Source organism: Mirounga leonina, unplaced genomic scaffold, assembly GCF_011800145.1.
Source record: "Mirounga leonina isolate KUSES-001 unplaced genomic scaffold, KU_Mleo_1.0 Mir_152, whole genome shotgun sequence".
NCBI classification, from domain to species: domain Eukaryota; kingdom Metazoa; phylum Chordata; class Mammalia; order Carnivora; family Phocidae; genus Mirounga; species Mirounga leonina.
Genome location: NW_023270380.1, coordinates 3331291 through 3343428, shown reverse-complemented (window position 1 = coordinate 3343428; position 12138 = coordinate 3331291). Strand labels below are relative to the sequence as shown.

Genomic DNA, 12138 nt, shown 5'->3' with positions numbered 1-12138 from the left:
CATTACAGACTCTGTAGCTTAAAGACTTACTTGGTTACCTCTTGGTTGTTGTTTTTTTAAACTTGAGTGAGAATCCATGACATTGAGTAAGTTTTGCTGATGGATTAGAGGTAGAAAACTGTAAAATTGTTTGTTTTGTTTTTTTAATGAGTGCTCTTGTTGTGTCTGGAATATATATGATCCTACATATGGTCCATTGGGAAATCTATGTGCGAAACACTATGTGGGCAAGTGTTCATGATATAAAGGGGTTGGTAAAGAGTGGAGGTAAGAGTCAGTGGACATATTCTGAACTTGCCACAGCCAGTCACTTGCCTTGTACCTTTGGGTAAGATCTTAGCCGCTCAAGAAATCACATAATTATGTAATGAGGACCCGGTTCGGAGGGCCAGCAGTGGCTACTTGGAAAACTGTGTTAAGGATTCTGGGGCCGCACCTGGGCTCAGAAGTAAAAAATGTTGGATTTTAGAGATACTTTCTACAGGTTTGGCAGTGGGTAGATGTGGCATACATGATACTTGGACTAGACAATCCACAACATGCCCCTCTTAGTGTCTGATTTCTTGTGATTCTGGAGCCCTCTTTGAGGCTTCGTGCTTCTAGGTGGAAAAACAGCTTCAATAGAAAAATGTAGTTGTTAACAGAGCAAGAATTCTGGAGCCATACGGTCTGGATTTGAATCCCAGCTGCCAGCTTTGTGACCTTGGGCAAAATTTTCTATGCCTTAGTTTCCTTTATCCCTGAATGCAGGGACTTTGATCTCGTTTCTTCATCGAGGTGTCCCTGTGCACCCAGAACCCTACCCTGAACATGGTAGGCAGGCAGTAAACATTTGCTCAAGGAATAAATGAAACTTTTGTAGACGGTGGCTGGAATTAGATGAGCTAATACATATAAGGCACTTAATGGTGCCTGGCACAGAGTGTGCTCAGTAAGTTTTAGTTGCTGTTACTATTTCATCATTTATTAGATATAAAGTGCAAGCACTTTAAATGACTTAATTTGCATTTTATTTTCCCATTCCCAATCCTAGAGCTCTGGCATGAGAAACTAAGGCCTAGATAGGTAAAGAAGTAAGGGGCTAATTTATCAATAAATTCAGAAAATTGTCTTTACTTCGGCATTTAATATTTTGCTAATCCTGGGTTGTTACCAGAATATTCTGTTTGTAGATAAATGTTGCCACTGTGCAGTCTTGGAACATGTGCTCTCCAAATTTGTTATGGGTGGTACTGGCCCTTTGGACATCTCCCACCCACCCCACCCATGCCTGCAGATTATGTGAATACCAGGGGTAGAAATGTCTGAAATGACCACCTGGGCTCCTGAGTGAAGTTTGAGGCCACAGAACTTAGCAAAGTTAGCTGGCCTGTACATGAATGGTGCCTATAACCTTGGCCTCATTAGCACCATGGTATTTGTGACTATTTAACTGGTCCAGACTCGTCCACATCAGATATAATTTCTTGTGTTTGTTCTTGTAATAAATCAAGCTGAACGCTGATTCCAAGACATATTAAAAGTCTTTAGAGAGTTTACCACTGTTGCAAAAGAGTTCGGTGTTTGGAATGTATGACTCTTACAAAGAAAACCTAGCCAGCTCCAGGGAATGATAAGAGAGCCTGCTCTAGGAGTGGTTTCTCTCTTCCCTGAAGACCCATCAGTCTCTCTGGGCCAGTCTGGCAGTCGGATCCCGTTTCCCAGGGCTGTCTCCCCCGTGTGCTTCCCCTCTGCTTGTCCAGTAGACGAATCATAGAGCAGCCATCATGGGATGTTATCAGTGGGAGAACGCCACAAGTCAGCTTTAGATTTCACTTGGGCAGAGAGACCTTTTCTTCAGTCTAAGTATATAAAATGGATAAAGGTAGCATGGTGCCTGGCACACAGTAAATTATGATTTTTTTAAGTGCAAGCATAAAGTTAGAGCTGCTGTATTTGAAAGGGGTGTCCAAGCCCCCAAGAGGTCCCTAAGGAATAAGGCCAACCTTCTAGGTCTCTGAGATTCGGTTTGAGGAATACTGGTATTAGCCTAAGGGCAGACTTGACCTCTACAGAGGTAATGGAAACACAGCTTGTTAGGGAGAGCCAGGCTGGAACCCTTTCTCTATGTAATTTGGATAGATGGCCAACCTGTCTTAAGGGGTTTGTGCACTTCTGTGAGTCCCTAATTGGAAGTGCTAAGAAACCATTCGTATACAGGAGGAATCTACCTCATTAAGTGCTGTATGAGCAGGTCCTGACTGCACTTGGATTCACTTATAAATAATAATATGGAATATTTTGGGAGAATAAAATGCTTAGTCAGCTTTCCATGATTAGATTTATCCCCAGGCCATAAATAGGGATGTGTACTTATACAGGATAATAAGCATGATTGCTTACAATAGGGTTGGTCCTGCCAGATATCAGAAATACTTGTATTGTATCTCCATAATCCTCTTATCTTCACTTTGTTATTAAATCATTAAAAGTCTGCATTCTTGGTTTATTTCTATTTCTCCATTTGCAGAAAATTCAGCCTTGCTTGCTTAACTGGTTTGTACATTTATGCTTCCAATTGGTAAAATATATGTTTTATATTAAATATTTTACATAGTATTTTTATATTGGTTATATAAAGTAAGTCCACGATGAATCCTTGAAATGGCAATTAAATTTAGTATGATCTTGCTGATCTGAGATAAGAGCGTTTAACCTAGCTTTCACTTTTTTTGTGGGGAGTGGGTAGGCAAGGCTTTCCCTCTCTGAATATAGATCTTACGAATTTATGTGGTCATGTGTGTAGATTTCCCCCTCATTCTTATTAGACTCCTGATCTCCATTCACATTTCTACTTTCCACAGGAAACTCTAGATAGCTCTTAAAAATCAAAACAAAACTCTAACCCCTGGTGTTGAGTCTTGAGTAATGAGTACATGAGGGTGTGGTGTGTGTGTGTTGTGTGCATACATGCAGAATTAGGAAGGTCTCTGAAGGGGGAGAAGCTGGCCCTCTGTGTGAGGGGGAGAAATTTCCAAGCAGGGGGGTAGCAAGTGCAAAGTGCCTGTAGCAGAAATAGCTGGCCTCTTGAAGGGACAAGGTGTATGTCTGGGAGGGGTGGGGTGGGAGAGGTCAGAGGGGTGGGAAGGATACGGTCCAAGGAGTCTTGGTCAACCCTATTCCTACCGACAGGACTTCAGATTCCAACCCACGGACTAAGATCCAGAATTTGTGATCGGTTTTCATGGGGATACATTTAATTTTTTGCTCAGTTCTGGGCTCATCTCTTTGAAGTACAGACTATATAAGATACTCATTTAATTATGCAGTTTTCCCTTTGAAATCATGCAAATTTTTACATATTTGTTTCTTAAGACAGGAGACTCTGGAGATCAGCCTTTTCTAGTTTCAAATTAAACTTTCTCTTCACTAATTCTGACTCTTAGAAACTTGTGAACCACATCCACCTGTATTTCTTCCATACTGGGCAGGCTGCCCCGCCTCCCCTCCAGAATGAGGTGCTAAATGCTTTTTCTACCTTACTATGCTAAGAAAAAAGTAACAAATGAGCCTGTTTGCATAGAGGCTAATAGATCTGACCTAGCTCTACTTTATGTCTCCGCTGATCCAAGTGTGGCTCCCTGACCGTTTTCACTCGCTTTTGATTGTTGCATCGAGTTAAAACGGGTCCTGTGAAGCCCTGAAGTTTGGTTAGGGAATTGAGAATAAACCCAAAGGTTGCTGTTTCTGTCGCATCTGGATGCTTTTTGTGTGCAATTGGGTGAAGAATCACATTTCACTTTTCTTGTCGTAACAAGAACTTATTCCTGTTTCGCTGCTTGAATCAAGCGTTGGAAGTTTCGTAGGACTGACTATGTGAATCTGTCTAACAGTATTTATTGACTCATTCTTACAGTCAGAGACTCGAAAAGTGGTGCTCTTGGCCCTGAAAAGTGTTAGGAACTTCACGTCTAGAAAGGAGTTAGCGCTAGAAGCCATTGTTCCTTAATTCCCCCAAGAGATAATGCCAGAGGTGTCTTGGTAATCCAGGCGCTTTCCTTCATATCTTGCCAGGCTGCCGTACCCTTTCCCCTCCAGCTCCGGACTCTGATGACACAGCATCTCACCGGCCAGTTAGAAGAAACACATAACTAACGACGAAAGAAAATATTTACCTTTAGATAAGAAGTCTGAGAAATTGCTTAGGTTATTTAATGTTTGGCAAAATCCTGGAAAACAGTGAAAAATATTTCTGTTCACTTTCCAGATGTTATTTTTCTTTAGCCTCTAAACAAAGTCAAGCATCCCGTTAATGGACAAGGTGTTCAGTTTTCTTATCTTATTCTCCTACAAAGAGCTTCAGATTTTGCTCTTCTTAATGAATCTCCTTATTCCCTGCCCCTCCCGCCCCATGCACTTTATTGTTTTGCCAAGTACATTTGTGACCCTGGTTCAATTAACTAGACTATTAAAAAAGTTTTTGGCCCATTTTACAAAGCCAAAGAATATGCTTAGAAAGGGACATGTCGTTGAGGGAAAACCAGCTTTTTAAGTGGTGCTTTCAGTATTCCAGTGGTCAACAAGTGTAGGACTGGACCCAGTGTCTTCCTTCTGGACAAAGAGCAAATGGATGGGCATAGTTGTCCAGTTGGCTGTCGCTCCTTCAACAGTGAGGAAGCACAGACTAATGGGTTCATGCCTGCCCCACGCATGTAATTGAGAGGGCCGGCCAAGGTGAAGTGTAACACAGTGGCCACGTAGGAGGAGGGGCTGCAGAATTCAGTGCATGGCCTTGGCCATCGTGAGCGCCATCTTCCTCCTGTCGATCTGAGAACTCTTGTGTTTCGAGGATACTGAGTCATGTGTAGAGTCAGCAGTTGTGTGCCGTGTTCAACAGATATGCCAAACACAGTGTTAGGTATTTAAGGTACATTTTCTTTAACTTTTCATTTGCTCCTGACTTTCCCTTGTCCTATTATAGTATCTGGGAATCCTGTGTTTCACTGATTGTGGAAATGAGGGAAGAACATCTTAACCTAGTACAATTTCCAGCTCGTCTATTGATGTTTGTTGTAGATATATATGCTTCCGTTTTCTTTTCTTTTTTTTTTTTTAAAGATTTTATTTATTTAACAGAGAGAGGCACAGTGAGAGAGGGAACACAAGCAGGGGGAGTGGGAGAGGGAGAAACAGGCTGCCCGAGGAGCAGGGAGCCCGATGCGGGGCTTGATCCCAGGACCCTGGGATCATGACCTGAGCCGAAGGCAGACGCTTAAAGACTGAACCACCCAGGTGCCCCACCCGTTTTGTTTTCTTTATGTGAAATATTTCTCGTGGTTATCATCTGTGTCCACTATAGTAAGGGGAAATAATCACACAGTGTATAGGACCTGGTTTGCTACTCATTTTTTTTTTTTACATGCATCCAAAACAGCACATTTTAACTTAAATATTTAGCAAACATTTTTAAAGCTACAGATAGCTCATTGGGCCTGTATTAATGTGTATGAATATATGTTTCAAAACTTCACCCAGACAGGAAGGCGACTTTTCTGTGTGTCTGACTTTAACCTTGGTGATTTAAATGGGAGTTTTTCAACATATGAATCGGTGATTTAACTGGCATATCAGAGAATTCTGGAAGAAGGAACATTTCATCCCCAAGTTCCCAGACCTTTTATCGTGCTAAATCACAAGTCAGGGGCCTGACGATGAAATCCTCTTTGTATCTGGGTTGAAAAGGCTTTAAGAGTTGAACTCAATGCTCTCTACAGTGAGGTATGTTCTGTAGGTGCCAAATAAATTTAAGAGCAAGCTCGTTGTCTTTGTTATTGCTAGTAAAGAGAGATTTACTACCTGAGATTATCTCATTCCTGCAGTGACATCACCAGCTCCTATAAAGATTATTGTATCTATTAAAACTGAAGATCACAAACTTTGTGAGCACAGATACTATGGTTTTACTTGCATCAACTTAGAGGGTGCTTTGTGTATGGGTTTATCGACATATATTCAGAGGTGCAATCACGGTTTTATTGCACAACGTGATGTGGCTAGGATCCTGTGTCTGCACCACTCATTTATGCCTTCAGCAAATGTGGACTGGGTGTTGGCTATGTCCTGGGCAGGCCATTAGAAACAGAGAAATCAGGGGCGCCTGGGTGGTTCAGTTGGTGAAGCATCTGTCTTCGGCTCAGGTCATGATCTTGGGTCCTGGGATTGAACCCCATGTAGGGCTCCCTGCTCAGTGGGGAGTCTGCTTCTCCCTCTCCCTCTGCCTCTCCCCCCGTCGTGTTCCCTCTCTCTCTCTCTTTCTCTTTCTCAAATAAATAAATAAAATCTTAAAAAAAAAAAAAAGAAACAAACAAATCAGAAGTCAACAGGACCTTTCTCCTGCCCTCCCAAAGATGATGGCCCGATGTGGGAGAAGTAAATCAACAGTTAGCACGGTTCTGTTACAACTGATGCACTGATGTATGGGTGGATTGCCAGTGTAGGCTTTGCAGGGAGGTTTCTTCCAGGTGAGGAGATACCTAAGTTAGAGCCCTGAGTTGTCCAGGAGCAAATTGGGGTGACGGGACCGTTCTGGGCAAAAGGAGAATGAAAAGTGAAAGTTCTGTTAAAATGTTGCTGCTCTGGGGTTCCTTGTCTTCTGCCACATTTGTAATGTAAAAGATTATATACCATGGAGTTTCCCAGCCGTTAATCTGGTAGAATTCTAGTTTCTGAATCACATTTGAAAGGCTAGATTTCAGTTAATCAGTTTGAATCTATTAGCCACCGAAGTAACAGTCTTTCCGTGTTGCTATTGTATACAGGCCTGTGGGGGAGCACCAGACACTGGTTAAGGCCCTAACACACTGGTGTAGGATTTTAGCAAAACCGTACCCTCTCTTTCACTCTGTCTCCCTGCTTTAAGTTGAAGAGCTTAAACTATAAAATTCCTGAAAGCAGGGGTAGGGGCGCCCGGGTGGCTCAGTCAGTGAAGCGTCTGCCTTTGGCTCAGGTCATGATCCCGGGGTCCTGGGATCAAACCCCACAGTGGGCTCCCTGCTCTGTGGGGAGACTGCTTCTCCCTCTGCCCCTCCCCCCTGCTTGTGTTCTCTCTCTTTTTCTCTCAAATAAATAAATAAAACCTTTAAAAAAAATTCCTGAAAGCGTTTTGAGTGCTAACATCCTATTCTATCAGGGTACGAAAGCTCAAGGTGAGAAGGAGTTGAATTCTAAAGTGCCAGAGATTAACTGCGTCAGGCATGTCTTTCCATATATGTTTCGGACGCAGCCCATTTTGCTTTTCCTGTGTCCCTTTGAGGAGCACTGACTTTCAGAGAGTGGCTCTTGCTTTCTGAATCAATCCTTTACAATGGACAGAGGAGCGGGTTGTATATGTTGCCATATTTTGTCTTTACGGAAAACCGCGTTTGTAACTCTGTGTGTGTCCTCTTTCCTGACCGCAGCTTCTGAGGAAAAGGCATATCGGAAATGACATTGTGACCATTGTCTTCCAAGAGCCCGGAGCACTTCCTTTCACTCCAAGAAGCATCCGGTCCCATTTCCAGCACGTCTTTGTCATCGTCAAAGTGCACAACCCGTGCACCGAAAATGTGTGTTACAGGTGAGCCAGCAGCCCCTGGCCTTTCATTCTGTTGGGTACATTCCAACAGCACACCTTCTCCTGAAATATCTTTGTTTTCCAGTTATTACCTCTAACCCCATCATTATCTTTTTTTCTCCTTTTTCTATTATATTTCCTCTGTCTTCACTCAGCTCCTCTCTGTACGGAATAATTGCCTCCTTCCCCTTTTGAACAGCGAAATGCCTAGCAGTTCAAAATTGTAGATTACGCATTTCCTCAATTTTCCCCTTAAAACCTGCATCCAACCGCTGCCGGAACCAGAGCTTAATTGATACCAGCCTTGGAGGTGGCTGATGTATGTGGCCGTTTCAGTTCTCCCCGAGCAGAAGTAATGGCTTTAGTGGGAAAACACTGCTTCTCATCCAAGATCTTGGAAACCCTCACTCCCGCAGGGCTCCTGAGACCAGAGTTGACGCTTGCGTCGGTGATTTCCGAAGGCCATACGTGTGCCTCGGAATCCCAAGCCTGTTTCTCACCGTTTCCTCTCCCCTCCCCACAGACTCTTCCGGAGGAGGTGGCTGCCACTGGAAGATATGCCTTGTGGGGTAAAAGGGGGCAGGGGCTGTCTGACCTGGGTTTAGAATCCAGCTATGCTGCTCCTGGCGCTTTGTACAAGTTACTTTAGTACTTTTTGGAAACATTCATTCGTTCTCTTAAAGTTGAGAATAAGAGTACCTACATCAGCATGTAGAATAAATAGCAGAAATTATGCAGAAACACCTATTAGAGTCCCTGGCACTCCCCGAAGGTTATTTCCCTTTATCATCCTAAAACAGTAAGTGCTGTTTCAGCCACCTCCTGGGCCGAGGTGGGGTGCATGTGTGTGTGCTGGGAGGGATTGGGGAGACGGGGAAGACTGTAAGGCGTGCTCTCCTAAAGGCAGAGACACTAGTCTGTGTGTTAGATGTTGCTGGTTTATATCCCCACCGCACGCCCAGCCCATCTCAAAGGAACACAGAGTCTATAAACTGGTAGTTCTTAGCCCGAATGTTGCCTCACAGCTTGTTCAAATGGGCTCATTCTCCAGCCCCACTGTGCGGTACACGGATGTCACAGACCTAAAATTGATCCGAGCATCTGATGCGTTTTCCTCCCCTGAGTCACATCTGGGCAAAAGACCACTGGCCTGAATGCTCAGAACTGCTTTAAAAAAAATGATATTTATAAAAAGCATAACGTCTCTTCTCTAGCAAGGTTGGTTTAAAACAGATAATGTTGGTATAAACATGGTAAGTGGGATTATTCTTCTGAGATCTCACCCGATGAATGGTAATTATGAAGAATGATCTTAAATGAACCTTCCTAATGGATTGGAAACTTAAGCCTAAGGCTTTATGGAATTTGGTGTCACTTTATTGGCCGCTCTTTTTAGGTCAAATCAAGTATTTTTAATTACTTTCCATTTTAGTTTATACTTATATCACGAGGCAGTGCATGAGCACCAGAAATTTTAAAGTTATCAGTAACATCTATTTTCATTTGTTTCAGGTTTTCTGGTTTTAATAAAATTACTATGGAGGGATGTTGAAACCAGTATTGGACTAGATGTAGATCTTACCTATAAAAAAAGGAGACTGCGTCCTGTTTTCTATGATAGGGGATAGCATTATGCAAATCATTCGACTGTGGAATCGTTGGTTTTTAAGAAACCACATTGTTATCACTAAATTACCGTTTGCTAATGAGATTCAAATATAAAGTCAGTAGAGTGCCTCAAATTTTGGGAAGTGCCTCATAAGCATTCATATTGATCACTTAAAAACTTCACATGAGCATTCCTCAACAAGTCAGTAATAATCTTCTTGACTACTGTAGTCAAATCAATTCCATAACAGTTATTGAAGCCATATTAATTCTATCCCATGGAATAAGGTTACAGTGCTCAAATTTTCCAAAAACACCTTATATGGCTCTTTCATATGATACTCCTCAAAACCACTATGGAGCTCTACCAGTGACAAAGTAAATTCTTTAAAATAATTTCCAAGGAAATGATAAAATATACTCCAGGTCCACTGTTCTCTAAATTGCTATGTCTTAACCGGTGGATGCATCTTGAAGAAGACTAGAAGGATCACATGCACCTCAGGGAACCCTCACAAATCCTGTTGGGTTAAGGTGACCCCCTCTGATACAAACTGTCATAGTTGGCAAGTCCAAAAGTGTAGACGCGCATGCTCTCACCTTCCAGAGGTAGTCTCAGGCACCTCCCCTGGATGCAGAGTTCCCAAGAAGTAAGGCTGGGTCTCCTTGAGCCTAGAGAGAGACAATGAGGCACATCCCCAAAGCTCCAAGTACCAGCATTGTAGTCTGAAATCTTAAAAAAGCAAACTTAACTAATTGCCTCCTTCTTTATACAGGGTACTTTAATTTTACTAGCAATAGCTATTGTAGAGCTAACCTTGAGGAATTTATGCGTTTGTATACTTTCCAACATAAACTCTTTGCAAAGTGTGTCCCATGGTAACCGAATGAGTAAACTGTTTGCTGTGTAGGCTTGGTAGGAAACTGTCGATTAAGAATGAGTGGTATCTGCTGAAAGTGATGGCTTCCCTTCTTGAAGATTTAATACGTAGTCCCTCCTGACGAAAGTTAGATGATAGTGTTAGACCAATGATGAAGATGATGATTGTTTGTGATACTAATAATGATAAAGCAGTTTGCATAATGATAGCTTTGCATGCAGTATTTGGTTTCATGCTCACCATGGCCTTTTGAGAATGGCACTGTCTAACCTCCACGTTACAGATGAGGAGACTGAGGCACAAAGGGATTAAGTCGCTAGCTCAGAGCCTTTCAGCAGGAGGTGGAGCTAGAATCCCAAACAGGGCAAGGCATCTGCTCATCACCTCTTCGCTCTCCCAAAACCCTGTAACTTGCATATCAGGGAGTGTTCATCTTTGTGTTATTGTTTTCAGTGGAGGGTCTTATATTTAGATATGCCATCAAGTTATTTGGGTAAAATAAATTCTGAGGACCTGGGTGGCTCAGTCACTTAAGCGTCCCACTCTTGATTTCGGCTCAGGTCATGATCTCAGGGTTGTGAGATCAAGCCCTACATCAGGCTCTGTGCTCTGTGGGAAGTCTGCTTGAGATTCTCCCTATCCCTCTCCTCCTGCCCTTCCCCCCACTCATGTGTGCACGCATTCTGTCTCTCTCTCAAATAAATAAATAAAATCTTAAAAAAAAAAAAAAAAAAGGAATTCTGAAACATATTCTTGTTTCAGCCCATTGGGAATCATCTAAATCTGGCCAAGGAATATTCCTCTGACCTCAGTTCTGTTTGAAAGAATTATGTAAACTTCTGTAACCAGAGATCTCTAATTGATCTCCATTCCATAATACCATAGTAATCCTGGAATAGCCAGACCTAAATTCTGGCTGCTTTTCTTGTTCAACTTGGATCTGAGATACACAGGATTTCAGCTGATCAAGAAGTTATACTGTACATGGTGGAGGGAATGTCCAGTTCGATATTAGGGTCAGTAATTTGGGACAAAAGCAATTGCCCTTTTATAAGGTACCTCTCTCTGACCACTATGGAGCTCTATAGTGAGAGCTTTTTTGGAACATATTTAGATATAAAAATTTTTCTCTGATGCTTTGGCTTAAGTGCATATAAGCCACAGTCAGAGTCGCTTGAGATCCATAGAGCTAAGTACACAAAAGTAATCCTGCAAGGTGTCAAATGAGATTGGGCCTCCTGAGCCTTCTGTGGGTAAAAGTCTTCCAGGAAACTGTGCTCATTACTGGGGGAAAAAAAAAATTAGGGGAGGTGATCACATGAGTTTAGTGGGATGGCAGGTCCCAGAGTGCATGGATAGGCCACCTGAGCTCGCTGACCGGTGTAGTGGAAAAGCAACAAGGTGTGGTTAGCCTCATCACAAGTCCAGGCAGGTAGCTTTGCAACAGCTCTCTGGGAGTTAGAATGTGAAGACAAACTAATTCCTACTCAGTCTAGAATGCCCACTCTAAGGATAGTAACAGGAGGAAGATGAGTCAATTATGAGTTTGGTCCCAAAACACTTCAGCCTCTGAAGCATTTTTAGGGCCTTCCTTTGAGGATACAAGTTGAGTCTGTCCCCATCACTGTCTGGTTTAGTGCACATGCTACCATCCCTGAATGAATTAGGTGCCTCTATCCCAAAGGGAATCCGTCCTTCCCTCCCCTTTCATACCAGCTAAGGCCCCATGCAGACAGTCTTCCATCATGCTGCCCAGCTCCCCAGAAATGACTCACTCTCCTGAAGAGTGTGCACATTAAAGCAAAGGTAGGAGAGAGCTGGAGACCGTGATCTTTTTAAGAGTCTAACCAGCCACTTTCCAGAAGAGGAGCTCACACCCTACAGAACAAATTTGGACAGAATTATTTATCCCTTAGTTCACCATGTTCAAGATTTTCAGCAATGATGAAGGTGAAGTATAGATCGCTTCCTTTGTTTATTCCAGTGTAGAAAATACCAGCCTGGGCAGACGTGAGATTAGTACTGATTCTTGGTTTCTCAGTGGCTACTCAGTCATTG

The 12138-nt window shown here is 42.7% G+C and overlaps 1 protein-coding gene across 4 annotated transcripts in view; it reads left to right on the top strand.

Annotated features, from left to right (window-relative positions):
- Positions 1 to 12138, top strand: part of SIPA1L2 (signal induced proliferation associated 1 like 2) — a 213774-nt gene that overhangs the window by 141354 nt on the left and 60282 nt on the right. For all 4 annotated transcript variants that reach the window (XM_035008465.1, XM_035008467.1, XM_035008464.1 and 1 more), the window contains one exon: positions 7437 to 7594. In XM_035008465.1, coding sequence (XP_034864356.1) covers positions 7437 to 7594 — 158 coding nt within the window. The remainder of the gene's footprint in view (positions 1 to 7436; positions 7595 to 12138) is intronic.